Source organism: Apteryx mantelli, chromosome Z, assembly GCF_036417845.1.
Source record: "Apteryx mantelli isolate bAptMan1 chromosome Z, bAptMan1.hap1, whole genome shotgun sequence".
In the NCBI taxonomy this organism is placed as follows: Eukaryota; Metazoa; Chordata; class Aves; order Apterygiformes; family Apterygidae; genus Apteryx; species Apteryx mantelli.
The window spans coordinates 19,668,021-19,687,127 of record NC_090020.1 but is presented as its reverse complement, the minus strand read 5'-3'; the positions used below and the strand labels follow the sequence as shown (position 1 = coordinate 19,687,127).

The 19,107-nt window shown below is 35.7% G+C and overlaps 1 protein-coding gene across 1 annotated transcript in view; it reads left to right on the top strand.

The window, feature by feature from the left end:
• Window positions 1-19,107, top strand: part of PTPRD (protein tyrosine phosphatase receptor type D) — a 367,736-nt gene that overhangs the window by 207,448 nt on the left and 141,181 nt on the right. Inside the window, exon 5 of the mRNA XM_067316504.1 lies at window positions 15,834-16,022. Within this exon, the coding sequence (XP_067172605.1) occupies window positions 15,834-16,022 (189 nt within the window). The remainder of the gene's footprint in view (window positions 1-15,833; window positions 16,023-19,107) is intronic.

Genomic DNA, 19,107 nt, shown 5'->3' with positions numbered 1-19,107 from the left:
CTTCATCACAGTTACATCGTGGTGTTTGCAGGAAGATGTGATCATTAGGATGCCTAGCTTGAGTACAGATATCTGCCATGCAAAGTCATATTGCAGATGTTTCACCTTTATCAGTGCTTTCCTTAAGTGCATGCTTCTAATTCTTCTAAGAGTTTTACCCAAAGTCTTTATATTGTAGTAAGCTAGCACACACCATTTTTTCCCTCCAAATTGTAAGAGAACTTGGCTGTCCCTTTGCAAGTAAGGAGCATTTTATGGAAAGGCAAAAAGCACAGGACTGGTTGTAACGATTCTGTGTATCTGCCTCTTAGGAGGCAGTACACACCCATACATCTCTAAACAGCCTCAGAAGTGGGAGTTTCATCACACTAACACCACAGATGGTAGGCTGAGGTATGGAAAACTGAATTGTCATACTCAGGAATAGCAGTGTTCCCACCAAATCTGGTTCAGTGGTCTTCCAGTTTTCAGTGCTGCAAATAGCCAGTTTGGCCAACAGAGCTAAAGCAACACCAGAACTGTGGGGGCTGTTATCTTGGGGACAGAAGGATTCATCCCTACCAGGGCTTTGCAGCCCTTGGTAAAATCTTCCTGAGCCTAGTCGTCCTTAGTGTGCTTAGACAGCACACATGTTACCACCAAACCCTTCACCGCAACACACTCAGAGGAACTGTACACGGGCACTGCATGCTTGAACCAGCAGGACATTGCACCAGCGGTACGTTGCCTCAGTGGTACAAGGCATATATTGCAGTGGTGGTACACTGCAGCAGAGGTACATTGCACTGGAGGTACATTGCAGCGGCCCTATATTGCACGGGCTGGACATGGCAGCGGCGGTACCTTGCACCGGCACAGCCACCCTCAGCAGGGAACCCTAGCGGCTAGCAAGCCTTGGAGCCTGCAGTGACTTTGGTCTCTGCTGTGCTCTGGGCAGGCAACCAAAGTTGAAAGCGCCAGCTAGTTTAAGTGCGTTTTTTTGTATACCAACAGGAGGGCCGCGTGGAGTTAACTTTGCAGCTAAAACAAAGGGAGTACTTTAAATCCTTATCTTTGCTTTTGAGAGATTGACAAGAAGTTACAATTCTCTGGGGAGGCAGGCTTTTTCAGAAGACTAAACACTGACTGAGAAACTCCTCTGCTGAAAGAAATGAGAAAATAAAAAAGAAAAAGGGTTCTAAAAGCTACTTTATCTCCAGAGTAAAAATACCAAGAAGACCAAAGCATAAAACTGAAATAAATGTCTTCTTAACATTCATCTCTGTAGTCTTATAGACTTCTGTCACAAAAATAATTTATTTATTACTGTAGAGAAAAATATGGAAGGATAAAACAGAAACTTACTATAAGAAAATAAAATTATTCACAGCTGGAAAACGGAAATCACCTAAAACAGCAAAATGCATAGCAAAATAAAATCAAATGAATATCTGAATTTTAATACAGTTAATAGTATTTATACAGTTGCTATACAATTTATAGAGCATTAATGTCATGTGAGGAGTTCATAGAAGCAGATGCAATACTTTTTTAATGTGTCAAAAAGCATTCTAGGTTTTATAGCATCTCTTCTTTTGATGCACTTCTGTAACACCCATCAACATTAATGAGTATTATGTGCACATCCAGAGAAGAATAGAAACCATATGGTTTTTTATTGTATTAATTATTAACCTAACATCTCTTACTGACTGAGAAAGTAGTTGTTTGCCTACTTCCCTACGACTTCCAGCTGTGAACTTGCAGTCTCATAACCCCTTCATAACAAAGGTAGTCCAAGTAACACCTCACTGGTAAAGCAAGTGGTGATAGTAAGTGACAATCTTCCCATTTAGTTAATGCTCAGCAGATGCTTTAGTGTAGTTCTAGGAGCTTTGTGATGTTTGTCATGGCGAACTATTGTGAGCTATAAAAAAGAGAGATATTAACCAGGAAGGGTGATAAAATCCCGTGACACTTTTAATCAGGGTTTTCATGTTTACATGTTAGTCCACTTCTACTGCCTAGCAGCAACTTGAAATTTACCTTTGGCTCTTTTCTCTTGGTTTTCTAGTAACCAGTTTTCAGTGTTGCTTGCATTAAACAGCTGCCTGTTCAGGCCCAAAGTAGCTTGATGGTTAGTGACATGAACATACATTAAATGACTTCATTTTTCTGCTCATGACATTATAAAATAGTCATTTACGTCTCTGTGACATTGTATCTGCTAAGCATAAGAACTATCCCAAACACCATGATGGAATGAAGTGTTCTGGATGTTGGATGTCTAAATTTTTCTGGTACTTATCACAAAATCTAAACAGCATTTTGTGAATCTTCAAGTGGATAACTGAGACAGCATATAAATACAAGTTGCTTTCATTGATATACTGGGGAAAGGGAATGCAGTATTTGTCATGTGGGTGGAGGGGGAGGCAAATGCTAAAATATTTGTAAAATTATCCTTTCGGAGTAGAGGGAAAACGTGACATGAAATAGCCTATGAAATAAAATGGCAATGAATTTAGAAAATGTGGCAGTTGATTCAGCAAGATACTTAAGTGTATAAATAGTTCTATTACAATCAGTTATCTCAATGAGACTACTCACTTACGTTTAGTTAAATAAACTCTCTCATCCATGAAGAAGATTTAAAGCCATTGGCAGCCAAGGAATAACTTATTCTTCATGTGATTATTTGAGATAAACTGCCTAGATTAAAAACATAACGATAAATGTTTTTTCCCTATTTTTTTTAGTTATGCAATCTTAATAAAATGATGAAAGCATGTTGTTAAAGCATCTTCTTCTAACGTGTTGTGGTTATATCATTAAAACTGTTTTGGAGCAGGTGCTTTTTAGACTCAGGAAAAATGTGTGAATGCTCATCCTCTGTCTTTCACATGTCAAAATTAAATACTGTAAAAAAACACAGAAAAAGCAATTCATTATGAAATTCGAAAAATCTGCTTTAATCATATGGAGCTATACAAACATAACTGTATGCATTTTTCACTCTAATGGATAAGTTTGCTTTGTGAGTTTTTTTGCAAAATCAAGTTACATAAATAATAGGTATTAAAAATATTTTTGTTGCCTTCATTGAAAACAACCTTCACTCATGAGGTAAAAAGATAAACAGAATTATATCTCTGAAAGCTCCTATAACTAATCCTGAGTGCTCAGAAAAAATCACCAAATTTCTTTGCTGCACAAATATATTTGTTAGCCATGCTTTTTTGTTGTGCATATGTTTATTTAGCATTATGACATATATTACTGCAAAATCAACAGCATGTTGGATATCCACTTTTCCCTGACTGAGAATCATTAGAAAAATAGTCTCCCAGTTTGCATCTGACATTTGTGACTTTCAAACCCTTGATAGTTTCTGATCTCCTGCATTAAGTTTTCATTTCTAAAGGATTTTTGTCTACTTTTGTGGAAGGACAGAATTGCCTAAATTTGTGTGCAAAGTTAAGAATATTATCTATGGTATTCATGAATTTTTAAATTTTGACTATTTTCAGAGATTCTGTTGTGAGAAAGATAGTTTCCTTAACTGATAACCATTTAAAAGTGATATAAACATTCAACTGTGAGTTGTTCAAGACTTCAGCAGTTGGATATGGAGATAATCTGGCAACACCATTATTTTGTTTTTCTTTTGAAGAATAAAGTTAGTATCAGTAAGTCACGTTATCTTACTTGCCATATGAGCTCATGAAAATGATCACAGACACAGCAAAAGAGATGTAGGAATTCATTGGGTACTTCCTGGTAGTTTCTAAGGGCTTTCAGACATTTTGGGATGGAATTTTCCAGTGTTTTCAGGCAAGAACCTTGCAGAAGTGCAAGTGCTGACTGCAGCCATGATCTCAGTCGAATCTTGACACTTGTGCCAACCCAGTTACTAAATGCCAAAAATTTATATAATAACTTTAATAAATATCTTGGAAAATTTGGGGCTAATAGTTAACAAAACTTGATAAATAGAGAAAGATTTTTCTCTTGCTTTGTAGAAATATAGAGATTTTCAAGGCCAAAAATCAAGAGAATTTATTTTCAAAGTCCTGCTCTTTTAGGGCAACTTGTTGATGAATTCAGGGAGATCAGATGCTATGATGGAGCCTCTCAGATAATAGTGTTTATGTTCATATCCCTTCATCAGATCTTGAAATAACAGTAGACCATAGATGTGTCATATTAAAAGTTATGAAGCATCCTCTTCAGAACAGTTTTAAGACATCAGTGTAAACAGTCTAGACAAACTGCTTCCAGAAGCACAGTACACAGGGCAAGAGCACGAAACAAAGCTAGCTATAAATTGGGAAGATGTTTTTCTCATGTGACAAAGGAACTGGAAGTTACTGAAAAGTCAGAACTAAACAACCTGCTTTTCATTATTTCTTTTTTACTGTTTGAGTTAATACTCAGAACAGGTTCAGTTGTAACTATGCCAAGGGGTATTTTAATGCATTAATAAAATAAAAGCAGAAGCTTTTAGCACGCATTTTAGCATGCGCATGTTCATTTTTTAAGTCATCTTGAGGTAATACAAAATACTAAAATACTGTTGCATAGTTTTAGGTTTTATTTCTATATATTCATTTAGCTGCAGAAATGATTTCTCAGTTACTTTAATATTTGCCCTGCTCCCCACTCTTTCAAAGGAAATACATATAATAATATTCCTTCATACCACTCTAGTCTACAGGGAAGTAGTTTGATCTCTTTTCTGTAAAAGAAATGACTTTTGTATTTAGTTACAAAACTGATGATGACTTTTATTACTAATAAAACCAGTGAGAAGTAGTTCCATTGTTGAAATCAGACACAGCTGTAGCTCTTTTAGTCAACCACTTTTTTGTTTCTGTGGGACAGCGTACCTCACTGATCAATTCACCATCGGACGGATTTACGTCTTTGTTTTCAAGCTTCTTGTATTCTTCATTTGTACCTTTTTTATACAACTTATCATGTGGTAAGTCTGTACACAGAATTGGCATGGAGGGGATTTTTTGTGCTTACACTGAGGTTTTTCATACCTGACACATGCAGTGCTATGCTAAGCTCAGTCTGTCATTCTGTCTGTTTTAAGCTAGGAACTGACTCTCCACAGCTGTTTGATTTCATTATCTGTATTTCACACAACAATTGTGATGACTTTGTAAATACCTTTCATAACATGAAACCTTTTCTTCTATTCCTTCCCATATGCACAGGGTTTTTTTTAATTTGTTGCACTGCCTGACATGACTCCCTAGCCTTATGGCAATCGCATTGAATTGTCTGAGCTTTCCCTCAGCACTCCTGTTTAGACTCACGACTTTCAGCTGCACAGAACAGCTAGTTCATTGTGTCGATGTTGGTACTATATCCAGCTGAAATTAAAACATTGTTGTACCTGTGTTAGCAGATGGTCATTTTCATTTGTAGACAGTTCTCCAATGGAAAAAAAAAAAAAAGAAGAAGAAGAATACTTCAGTTTTTTTCTAGAATGTGTATTGTACATTGTAACGATCAGCTTTGATCAGCTAGATGAAAGTTGGTGGGAAAATAATATTAAAAGAAATTTTGAAGTAGAGAAGCCTACCTATCCTCTACGTATAATCAAATTAATATTCAGTAAGCAAATGCTCACAGATATTGTTGAAGATTTTTTTTATTTATAATTAGGAGATATTCACTGTGACAGTAGACTGTAATAAATTTCATTTTATGCTGCCCATCACTGATTTTGACTTCATTACATTTTTGAGAGGTACCACTGAATTTCATGATTATTATGATGGGCTTATAGGTGTGAATCTGGACCTCAGAATGTAGAACAGTTTAAAAAATCATTTTTTCACATCATATGCTGAATGCCTGTTAAAAATAATAATTTTCAAATAATGCTTTCAGTTCAAAGAAAGCTGATATTTCAAATAGATCCAGTGATACAGTGCACTGTAAAGTGTATGGAACATGTTGGAATGATTTTCTCTGCAATACCATAAAATACGAAGCATTTATCTTTGAGTCTTCTGTGCTTTAGGCTGGTGTTTCTGTCTTTCAGTCTTCTCTGACAGAGAGAAAGCCAGTCTGAAATACTGTTAAGTAAACAGAAAAGGGTAAAGCTCTCAAACAAAGGAAATATGATTTATCCTTGTTGTGTTCCCGATCCTGTTCCACTGTTCTCTCTAGGTTTAAGTTTTTCAGTTGCAAATCCCAGTCTTCATGTACTGTCTTCCACAACCTTTTTTTTTTTTTTTTTTTGTACTTAGGGAATACCAATGATCCACTGCAGACATCATCAGTGATTCATGTTCTCATATCAGTGCATGTTAATTTTCTGCTTTAAGGCACGTGAAAAAGTCAAGACCTAGCTTCAGATTATTGGCAATATAATGTGGTGCAATTAGTGGAGTAAGTTGCAAAGAGAATTATAGCAAAGCTGGGTAAATCCTGTTTTATTCTGTATTCAGCATGATATGAATTTATCCCCACATCATTCCATATTTACAGTTCCATAAAAAATACTAGCTGCTGTTGCTAGATAAGTATACAAGAGTCGTGCCTGAAGTGCATCTCTCTCCTTCAGTCTTCCAGGATGCCTGCTTGAGTCTGCTCTTTTAGCAGTTTGCAGTAGCTCTGTAGCAGCCATATGGTTACCGGTGTGAAAACTGGTGTGGCCAGGTACAAGTGCTAGTTCATAATGGATCAGGCAGAGTGCAGCTTTGCCTTACTGGGTGCTCCGTTCCTCCTTTGCAGACGGACCTCTGTCATGCCTAATCTCTCCTGCTAGAAAGCATGACTGGAAAACGAATGTTTTCCTCCACGTGATAACACAGAATACAAACATTTTCATCTATGACAAATGTGTTTCCTATTAAATGTGAAAAGTGTTAAATTCCAGTCTACTCCCATTTACTTTAGTCTGGCAGCAGCAAAATTGCAGGTAGATTCAGTAGAAATTTCAGGCCGAGGCTGATTATGCCATTCTTATTTTGGGGGCAGGAGGCGTTTTTAATCTGTAGCAGGATATAATTAGTTGCATTTGTTTGTGCAAAATTATGATTGTGACATCATGAATCTGTGAGTCTTTTCTGAGAACAAGACCTTTAAAATGTTGGCTACCCTAGTCTTGAAGAACAGATGTTATATAAAACAGGTGTTATGTAAAACATGTTTTAAGCCACAGGTATTCTTTGAGCCCTTAAGTGAGGGTCCACTGAATCTCTATATAACTCCATACTCACTAAAGGATATTTATCAGACAGTAGTAATTATCAAATTTGGACATAGAACTGTGAGAAAGCTGGAGTTGTACTTCTGTTTTTTAAGCAATATTTGTCCTCTTCTACACAGAAAGCTCTCCTGTCCTTCTCTTCTAGAAGAGAAGAAAATTGATTTGTTTCCCCCAGAAGAATATACCCTCTAACTTCCTCGTCTTGACACTTCGTTGATATTGTTGCATCTTGACCTGAGCTGGTGCTTTGGAAACTCACCCCAAGCACAAAGGAAATCCATGCCTGCTCATTTCTTTCTCCTAGGCCTATCTTTGCCTGTTACAGATACATAGGCGTCTTCTTGATATCTGTGAGACAGAGGGAATGTTTTCATAGATGGAAAGACAAATAGGAGACATCCCTCTCTCTTATTCAGAAGGGTGGAGAGTTAGGACTGGAGCACACCCATTCCCTCCACAGCCAGGCCACTGGGAAGAGCTTCACTGTCCAGTAATAAAGGAAATTCTGTTGTCCTGCAGCTACTGCTTCTGTTAAAAATTCCTACAGATTCAAAGATTTTGTGTATTTTATCATTTGACAATATTTTGGATTTTGTCTTTAACTCAGAAATATTAGAAAAGCATGACGTAAGGTATTGCATTGTTGTCTTATATTTTCTTATTTCATCCAAGCGTCTTCTTAAGTGATAGACAGACATTGATAGTGGCGGAAAGAAAAAGAAAAAAAAGCCAAACAATGGGAAGCTACTGTATGTATTGATATTTGTGTCACAGTCACCTAGCTATAGTCAGGTAAGCGTTATGAAAATTTTAAATATGCTTTTCAGTCCAATGAAAAGAAAAGCTGCACTACATTTAGAAAAACTGCATATTTTGTACCCATATTATTAATATAGTGTAGTGCTCAATAATATTGAGTTTCATGGGACTTCCCTTCAGCTGAGTTTTTCCAGTGTTCATTGTCTGGCCTGAGAACATATCTCATCTCTCTTTTTCTCTTTATCATTAATACCGTTTTTTCATTTGTGTTTCGTCATTATGTTTGCTGTTTATTGAAATACTGCAATAATATCCAAATCTCTACATCTGTATTGGTGCTTTGTTATACCAAGCACTATAAAAAAGTTGGAATGTATAGCTGCTATATGAATAACTTACCATTTATGACCCAGGCATCTATGGTCAAGGCTTAAGGGATACAATTTCATCATCCTTATTCCTCATTTCTCTCTTCTAAGAGATGAAACTCTAGGTATTCTGGGGCACCTTTCTACCCCCTTATCAAAATGAAAATCCTCCGCTTTACCTTTCCAAAATTCACAAGCTTAACTCTGAACTAGAAAGGCAGAAAGCTAATATTATTCTAATAGGAAAACAAGATTTAAACAAATCTGATGGTTTCCCCACTAAAGTTCCATTGTCACCTACCTAAGTTTTGCAGCTGTGACATTGATGCAGTAAGTATAGTTTATAGTTGTCAGTTTGGGTTATGAAGCATTTAGACTGCATTAGAAAAGTATTCAATAAAATTACAGAATTAATAATGCATCATCTCTGAAGCTTGTGTAACATCAGTGACAGAAATGGCTGCAATCACCAGCTGTTACCTCAAGAATCTTCTAAGGCAGTCCAATCCGTCCAACTGTCCTTGAATTATCATTCTTTTAGGTTTAGAGTGGATAGATAGTGCATATAGTGCAAAAGGGGAGGGAAGAGGGAGAAAGAGACAACTCCTTTGCTAGACAGACCACTCATTTTTTATTTCATCATCTTTCGTGAAGTAAGAAAAAAGATGTTTGTGCTCTTTTTTCAGTTCAAGAAAGTATTTCTTTATTGTGATATTTGTTGGTTGGTACTTAACAATGTGATGTAATTACTAATAAAAGCTGTCATAGGTATTTATTAATATCAGTATTTTAACATAGACTATTAATGAATAGAAAGAAAACAAAAATAAAAAATTGCCTTATGATCATGTATTCTGGACCAGTCTTTATATTCCGACCATTAACATGAGAAGAGAGCTTTATGTACATATGAATCTGTTGCTGATCTCACTATTTACCTGCAGCATAAAGTGGTGGGAAAAATCAAAGCTTAAAGACAAGGCTACCATCATGGCACTGTTGTAATTTTTTTCCATCTATTTTTAAAATGAAAATAAGGAGGATGTAAAAACACAGATATTAATATGTTAAAAATACGGGCTAGATAGAGCAATCATGCACTCCCTTAATCTTCATTCTTGGTAAACCCCAATTTAACCCTGATTTAATGTAATCCTAATCCTAACCTTGTCTGGAAACTAGGCCTCGAATTAGAAATGGTAATCATGAAAATTCATATCACTGTCCTTTGCCGTGCTCTTGTCTGTCTTGTCTTGTCTTGCCCAATGTAAAATACATGTAGCTGAATTTTTGTGACATTTCCGTGTGGCATGCTGTATGCTCTCACCTTTGGAGATTTACTATTTTTTTTATAAAAGTATGATTCCGTGCACTTAAAACACTACTTTTCATTTCCTGCCTTTTTTTCATTACCATGACTCTGGCCAGTAAGAAGGATGAAGAAATCCCTTCATCTTTGAAGACATGGCCTTTTCTATTCCCCTTTCTGTGCCCAGTAAGCAGAACAGATATCCAAAAGTTCAGGCATGCCCAAATTTGAGCATATAATGTTCAGGTGATATGTTTTGCTGCAAACTGAAGCAGTGCCTGAGCACAAACATGAGAATAAGACCTTATTTTGAGGCCTGCTTTTTTATATAAATGATGACTCTCCAAATATTAATCCTTGTCATTCAATATTTCATTGTTACAGGAGAGCTGTTGGTGTCAGTGAGACAGGCCACCTGGAAAAGAGCTTGCTGTATGTAGTCTTTAATTCAGCACATGTTGAGAATTGGCAAAAGAAAGTACAAATTCCTTTTATATTTTCTTGTCCTTATAAAGACAACAAATTCAGTAAAACAGAGGATTTATTTAAGGCTAAATGCTAATAACAATGAATGTTAACTGACTTAATGCAATGTGAAATTGCTGCTTCAACATTCATACAAATGATAATTCAGTCAGTCTAAGTGGCCCTGTGTTCTGTTATATAGACATTACTTCACAATTTGCAGGATAATTGCATACAGAGCTACTAAACAAATTTGTTTTCTTTTGCAGCAAAAGCACTTTGCCCACCTCTTCAATATGTGAAGAATATTTTTAAATGTATGTTTTTCAGTGGGGTGGTATGGGCAGCTGTTCTTATGTTGAATATTTAGCAAATGTTAGTAAGTCTCAGATCATCTTATCAATGTCCAATTTCCTTTACTTGTGTGATATAATTGTCTGAAATTTAAGATAAATCCCAATGGATACCTATATCTATTCCTACGATGCAGCTATTACCCTCTTTTAGTGATTTGTAACACAGCTAAGTAGAAGTATCAATCTGTATATAATAGCTTTGAACAGAGAAGCCTGTGAAAAGAATTTATAGTGTGTTATCGTGTGTTCATAATTACTTTTTTTGGCAAAATTTTACTTTGTAAATTATTTCAGTAGGAATAATGTTTATTAACTGGCCATTTTCTGATGCTTTATATCATTTCAATCCACATTTGTCTTTTATTTATAATTAGAAACTGCTTTGTTTGTATTTTTTTAATTTATTCATATGCATAGTTCTTCAATAATAGTACAGAATACCAACTTTGCTACAAAATGTTGATTTTACTCTTCCCCCCCACCTTTTATTTTGCTGTTTTCAATCCTGTGCTCAGTTCAATTGCAGGAAGAATGATTTTGAATAATATGGTCATGATGTCAAAACAGTGCAAATGATATGCTGCTGCCATCTGGAATAGTGAAAATAAAAGCTTTATTTACACTGTTCTTTGAAATAATAAACTTTATTGCAGCAGTTTATCTTCAGTATCTGTAGTGTATTCTGAGAATACTCCATGTGTGCCTTTTTATTCCATGAGCTGCAGAATGACTAAAATTTGCCAATAGCAAAGCCATCGGTGAATCTTTAAATAGGCTTTTTTTCCTCTTAAGTAGTTTGGAAAACCAGCCTCCATTTCCACAAAGAGAATAATTGGTTCACATACGACAACATTTTTAAAAGGCACAGTGAAATAGTGGATACATATCAGAACTATCTTAGTCAAATTACACAGATTAAACTGCAGGTAAATACGGCTGTTCTGAAACGTGTGCCTCTATGGTGCAAATAGTTAATGGGGAGGGATATACTTATACCAGTTTTACTCAGTATTCTTATCAACCATCTAGTCTTGGACCGTGGTGTCATTACCTTGCCTTCATACTCTGTAACTCATAGTCATGGTAACACAATTTGCTTTGGGTACTTTACTTTTGGACTTAAAATATGTAACTTGCTAATGTAATCTTAATATATTCTAAGTGAGAAAAGTATTCATAGCATACTGACTTCCTTGTTAAATCAGATTGTCAGGGAGGTTCAGCAAGGTACATATAGAGAACTCAAGACTTTAAGACTGAATCTATTTTTAAAAGCTGTCACTCTTCTCTTTTCTAACAAGGACTAGTCATGATCTGGAAGTTTTTTTGTCCCCCCCCCCCCACACACAGGAGAAATAGTCAAAATGTTAGGAAAGTGTTGTGTCATAGGCATGGAAAAAATTCGTTGTGTTTCTCTTCGTTTGCCCCTTTGTTGTACGCCTGGGTAGATTAATGATGAAGAGTCAAATCCATTCTACTGGGTGTGTTCCTTTCCTCTGTTGTGCTGGCTGTTTTAGATGGGAGTTTCAAAGCTTGCTTTTATTTTTTTTTTCCTCCTACCTTTACTGCCACAGGTTTAAAGACTTACTGTCTCCTGAGTCTTTTCATAAGAATATTCTTTAGTGTGTCCAAAGAAACCATATCCATTGGGAAGGCTGGAAAATTTGATCTTTTTCAAAGGCTTTTTAGATGCTTAAAGATGCTGGATTTGTTTTAAGACCTGATTTTTTAAGACCTGAAATTTTGAAATTAACTATCTTCAAGGATGAAAGTGGAAGCTGATTTTTCCCTGATTCACACAGTCTGTGAAGGAACTTCCTCAACATCTTAATATGTCCTTGACTTTGGATGGTTCATGTCAGATGATGTATTGTTCTCGAATACATCCTATGTGGGAATTACTCCTTTTGACTACATCTTACTGTTAGGTATATGCTTTATAGATAAGTTCTGCATAGGGACACCTAGCCCTCCAGATGGTAGCTGGATATGAGAATCAACTCAGTCATTTTTAATAATTTCTGCTGATATTTCTGATGTTACCTTTTGCTGTTCATTGAATAACTGCTTCTTCCGAGGAGCTCTGATAAAGGAACAATTTGGATCTGTAGGCCAGGATGGTGAGAATCATTTTCTATCCTCTGAAGACACAAAAGCTGCTGGAAAAGGCCAGTAAGCTATAGCTGGTGCACTTATATATTGGAATCATTAAAAAGAGTCCTATAGAAAAGACATATAGATCTTCTAGTGCATAATTTACTTTAAGGCAATATAGGAGGAAATTCAGAATTCCAAACCTGCAGAATGGAGTCATCCTGTGATTGCAGTGTAGAAATTCAGAGGAGGGGGAAGGCAAAGAAAATAATTGTGTTACAGAAACTACGCAGTTATTCCAAAAGGATCCTGCCTACACTTATCACCAGAAAAAGAGCTCCAAACAGACTTTCTTCTATAAGAATCTTTAATTTTTCCAGTGTCAGCAAAACATATGATGTGTTTAAGGAATAAATGCTTATTGAGCAAGTCATTGCTGTATACACAACAGAATTTTCAAGTAAAAAACAATTTACAGAAACTCAATTAGACTAACTCTTCTTTCTTTGTATGGTTACTTTTTGGTACATCGCAATTTAACTTGAAATGCAGGTATTTCAAAATGCTGTTCCATCAAAATTACTGTTTACACATACAAGTTGAGTTTGAGTCTCTACTCAAAATATTGTTGTATTTTGGTGAAGGCAAGTTCAACTCTAAAACAAGTTCAACAACATGCTAAATTATGTGTCGGACAATGACTGTAGAGGTTAATGTGCTTTGTCCATATTTGTTGCCGAGAAGGGAAGCACTTTGGCGTAACCAGCAACAGAGGTAAAAATCTCGAAGAGATTTTTTTGCAGATGAACAGTGTCAAAGAGACTGATGCACAAAGAGGAAGTTTGGAAATACTTTCCAAGAACAACTGTAATAGGAAACAAGGCAAGACAGTTTCATATCATTCTCTTGTAAGGGTTCATGTAGTAAGCAGTTGCCTCTCTCTATAGTTTAGATCATACACCCAGTGAAAAAAAAACTCTTATAGAGCTCTTCCAGCAATTGGAAATGATACTAGGACAATACTAAAGGCATAATGGAATGTAGCTTTTAATAGTGGCTCATGCTAAGACCCCTAACACCTAACAAATTGAAAGAATGTGCTGTATTTCTTAATCTTTTGTATCTGCCATCCTAAACAAAATATGCATTACATATATGACTCATTAAGCACAAGGACAGAGTAATCTGTCCTTTAATGGTCTCTCAAAATGACAGTACCAAATGGCTTTGAGAAGGTCAAGTCTGATTTAAATTGTTGATGAATTAGAAGCTAATTCACTAGAATTGAATATTAATATGAAACAGTGGTATATATTGCAGTTTAGAACCTAATAAGCATATTAATGAGCAGTAGAAAATATTTTTCTTTTCACCTTATGTAAAATTGTAAAACTACCAATATATCACAAATTTGTAAGTTATTTTTTCTATTACTATGGCTGAGAGGCAGTTGTTCCTTGATTTGACACTCAGCTCTGTTGCCCAGTGTGTTTGATGATCTGTCAAACTTGGTATCATCAAACTGTAAAGACAGTTTTATACAAATCACTAATAAATTTAGAGAGAAAAAAAGCAATTAACATCTTAAAAACTAAATCCACTGAGATAAGCATTCCAATTAGAAATTCCATTATTTCCCCAGTCCGTTTTGTGTTGAATATTGGGTTTTATTGCCAAATACCTGAAAGCCAGATTGGAAATAAGCCACAACTGTCAAAGTATAACAGTTCTGGGTATTTGAATCTGTTACATTGTGATGTTTCTCATGAAAATTTAATGAAGAGCATTCATTCAAAGAGGTTCTATGCATAAGGGGGACGGATGGAATTTAATTACCCTTATTAAAAATAAGAAAGGAAAGCTCTTTACTACTCCATCCCATTAGTATGCAAGATAGATTATCTTTGTTGTGCACTTGTGTATCTGCAAAAGGGACTCCAGAGTGTTCTTTATGAGCCAAGAAAGAAAGGAAAGGTCATGAAAATGCATTTAAACGCTTCCTCTGTGTCATAAGTCAAATCTTGTCAGTTATGCCCAAAGCAAATACTTCATGTTTATAAATGCATACGAAACATACATTTCTTTGGGAAGAGCCTATAGCTAGTGAAGCATTTGACACCACGGATTTGTAGAGATACTGGCTCTGATGAGTTATGCAGACTTACTGGAGAATTGTGCTTACTATAGCAGAGCAATTTTTTTTTATGTGTGTGTGTGTTTTGGGGTTGTTTTTGTTTTTTTTTTAAGTCTGTTGGAAGTGCTTAGGTAGCCCTTTGGGAAACAGCAGCCCCCTGGGGACTGCAAAGCAAGTCGGATACACTTGCTTCTACATCTTCTTCAAAAATCTCTGAAGACTTCCCTGAGATTATTGAAAAAGATCACACAGTTTCCATGCAAAGAAAGTTGACATTAAACAACTCTTTCTGTGCTTATAGTGTTACCTGCTAGCGTGTATGATTCTAAGAGGGCAAATTGCAGTTGTTCAGTATTTCTCAAGGTTATATTTCACTATTGAAACCACTAGGGCAAGTGTTTTTGACTGTAACTGAGTGGTTTGGTTGACATAGCTATATTCATTCAAAATCGTGATAAAGATCCTCCCACTTGAAGTTTGATATTTGCATAGCCACAAAGTCTGTGGTAGCTCAGTGTTTTGCAGTCTTGTAATGCATTCATCCACACAGTGCTTCTCTGAGGTAGTAAAGCACTGTTATCCCTATATTACAGATTGACACCTGAAGCACAGTTAGATTAAGTGTTAAGACCAACAACAGATAGGTAGTTTGTGAAAAAGCAAAAAAATTAACTTGACCTAACTTAAGTCCCAGGCCAGATCTCAGACTATGTGATCATACTTCCTTTTGTGCTTATCTCACAGAAAGAAAGGGATTTTTCACACTATTTCACATGCACTAATAGAGCTACTTAAAAGAGGAGCAGCATCTCTGTTAAAAAATACTGTAGTGGGAATCTAATGAATATGCACAATAAACAGTGCCTAAGCTGATTTATTGCATTTTATAAGTAATTATAAAGTTTGTGTAAGTAATTATAAAGCCTACTTTTTATGGATCTTCCATTTTGTATCAACATATTGACCACTGTAAGTGACCCAAAGTGCTGCCTGAGTGTCTGCATTTGTATCAATTCTTTGCATATTGGCAGTTCTTAGGGGAAGCTTCCACGTTAAGCCGCCTGTCAGTCGGGCTTTTCGTGAGTCACTAGACAGCTGAAATGAAATCCTGCATAATCATATATTTGTTTTGCAGAGGATCAGATTCCCCGGGGTTTCCCCACCATTGATATGGGTCCACAGCTGAAGGTGGTTGAACGGACTCGTACAGCTACTATGTTATGTGCAGCCAGTGGCAATCCTGATCCCGAAATAACTTGGTTCAAAGATTTCTTACCTGTTGACACAAGCAACAACAACGGCCGCATCAAGCAGTTGCGATCAGGTAGGGTCTTGTTACTGTTTCCACTAACGCCCAGAGTTGTTCTCTCTCACCTTTTCTTTCTTTTCTTTCTTTCCTTTTTAATTTTTTTATTTATAGGTAATAATTTCTCTTCCTCCTCTCTTTTCTGTGTTACTGAGTGTGTTGTCCATGTCTGTGATGTTGTCATAGCCTTTTCTAGAGTCTGTCTCTCTGTGTGTTTTGCAGCTTCTGTTTACTCCACATTGCTCACTGCTGTGACTGTACTTTTTGATAATTTTTTTCTTTACTGCTTTTTGCAGTACTTGATGGATCCATTTTCTCCTCTTTCTTTCTTCTTTCCTTTTAATTTTTTTTAACAAATTTATTTCAACATTGGACTTCATTCAGAAATTGCAAGGAGTACCAATGGTTATATTCATCAAAACCAAAACCTGCATATTAGACACTTTAATTAAAATTTAAAATGTGTTTTGTGCTGTCTTTTCCACATTTGACTCCACCAAAGATTAGCCAGTTTGGACACATCTTCTTTCCTCTCACGAGTACATAAAACACAATACTTTTTCCCATGCACAATTATACCTTAAAAAAAAGGAAATAAAAAAAAGGAAAAGAAATCCTTGGGTAACCTATGGAATGAAGGCTTTTTGCTGGCTGAGCGTTTTTTCAACACATTTAGCCACAGTAGTGTGCGCCCACGCAAAGCTTTATGAATCCTACGTTGTCTGGATCTACAGAAGCCTGCTTTTGGTGTAGAATCCAGCTTTTGCTGCTCTCTCTCTTTGCCCGTTGCACCTCCCTAGCAGTCCTTTCACTCTCCTCCCGCCCTAGTTTATTCTTTTGCTCTCTTTAGATTTAAAAGAAAAAAAGACTCTAAATTTATAAAGTTTAAACCTTATCCCTAAATAATATAATGGGGATATAATGAACTTTTTTGTTTGGCAATTGTAGTAGATATCATTGTAGAATCTAAGTTGTTTAATCACGTGTCTTCCCAGAATTCTCAGCTTTTGACCTGTCCTGTGATGTTAAATCGTCTTGTTAACTGACTCTTTGCTTGTTGTCAGCAGAACTGTGTAAATTAACCTTCTGTTAATGTAAATTAAGAATTAATTTTTCACATGTGACATAGATGATTTAGTATATAAAGCTTTAACTGAAAACTTTGTACCAAATTATAAGGAATATAATAATATTTTTATGCTGTCTTTCTTCTCTCCGTATTTAAATCTCCAGAATCTATTGGTAAGTGCTTAGTTCTGAAGCGCACTTCACCCCCACTAATTTCCATATTCAGAATATTATTATTATTATATTATGATTACTATTATTATTCTTAAAATGCATGGCATGCATTTTACTAACAGTCAGTGTAGTCACCAGATCCTTATAGTGGCGCACACGCACACCTCCACAGAAATGTTGTCGTATCAGTCATAGCAACACCTAGAAGAAACAATACACATTTATCACATAGATGTAGAACAGTAAATGCCATAATCCAGCCTAAACTGCAGTGTTTGTTTCCAGATAGTCTTCAGTGTATCCTCTCTTTTTATATATATATAGATTATATATATATATATTTAAATAGAATATAGAATATCCAGTATTTTCCTAAACTATGTAATAAGTATAGTATTGTAAAGTTTCCTTTAAGTACTCGAGGCATATTCAATATATATCTAACCCTGTATAACCAAACACGTAAGAACTCAGAGGCTATTCTGAGAATGGCAGTGCAGCCAATTGTAGCCTTTGCCCTTTGTGGTACAATGCAACTTGCTTTTATAACCTGATAATACTATCTAATATATTCCTGTTTTAACAGTATAGTAAAAGTTTCTCTTAAGACCTTATTTAATTCTGTAAATCTAATTTGATTCTTCTTCCAAAGCCCTAGCCTCCTTCTTCTCGTACTAATGCTTCTTCTTTCTAATCTTATTTGCATTCATATTATCCACCCAGGTGGTACACCAATAAGAGGTAAGAGTGCTGAACTAACGTTCACAGAATGATCTTACTCATTCTTTCTGTCCTTTCATCCATCTCATCTTTGTCCTGTTTTTTTTTTTTTTCTTAAAAGAAAGAAGAAAAAAAAAACAACCACAGAAATGTTCATCATCTTAATTTTTTTCCTTTGTCCTGTTTGGTTATGATCAGTGACTCTCATATTGTGACCTTTCTTTCTGCACACTCCCCTTTCCTTTCCCTTTTTCGTTTGTTCATTAAAAAAAATAAAGAAATGATAATTTGATTTGTGATATGCTTCAAAGAAAGCATATCCCGGTCTTCTGGCCATAGCCCAGTCACAGCGTACCATTTGTCCCTCTTTTTTTCTTTTTCTTCTTCTTCTTCTTCTTCTTCTTTTTCTTCTTTTTCTTCTTTTTTTTTCTTTTTTTTCCTTCCTCTTTTTTTTTTTTGTCCAACTGGAGCAAAAAAAGATCATTTTTTTTCTTCCTTAGCTGTTCTTGTCCTGGACCAAAGCCAAGATGGTCTGGAGAACAGTAGCAGACATGCAGAAGACAACATGGAATATCTTCTTTTTGTCTTGTCTTTCAAAAAAGGTTTTTGTTTTTGTTCTTCTTCAGTCCTTTTTTCTTTTAACTTTATAAAGTTGAAAATAATTTCCCCCCCTACAAGATTGCAGAAATGTTTTTTTCCTCCTTTATTGTTTTTTGGTTTTCTTTTTCTTGGAGTTATCTCATCTCTGGATTTTTGGAACTTCTAATCTACAGGCTTTGGAACTGAAAGGTTGATGACATTATTCTTGGTGGTATGTGGTATTGTTGGTTTTTGATACTCTGGCAAAAATGTTTACTTCTTTTGTAATTCTTGTTTTGTATTTTTCTTGGGTTTTGTGACACCACACTGCTAATCCCACTCGTGGATTTTGATGGGTGTCTTAGGGGGGGGCCCTCCTATGGTCCACAGCAGTGGTTGGTTGGTTCTTCCTTGTTGGCATAGACCATGCTTTTTAACTTTTTTTGTCTTCTAATTCAACTGCTCTTTGTTTTTCAGCAAACGTACTTTAAGATTGTAAGTTGTGGAAAACTGTCTTTCTTTTCTTACCAATCTGCATGTCTTAAGGGAGTTTTGTTTCTTT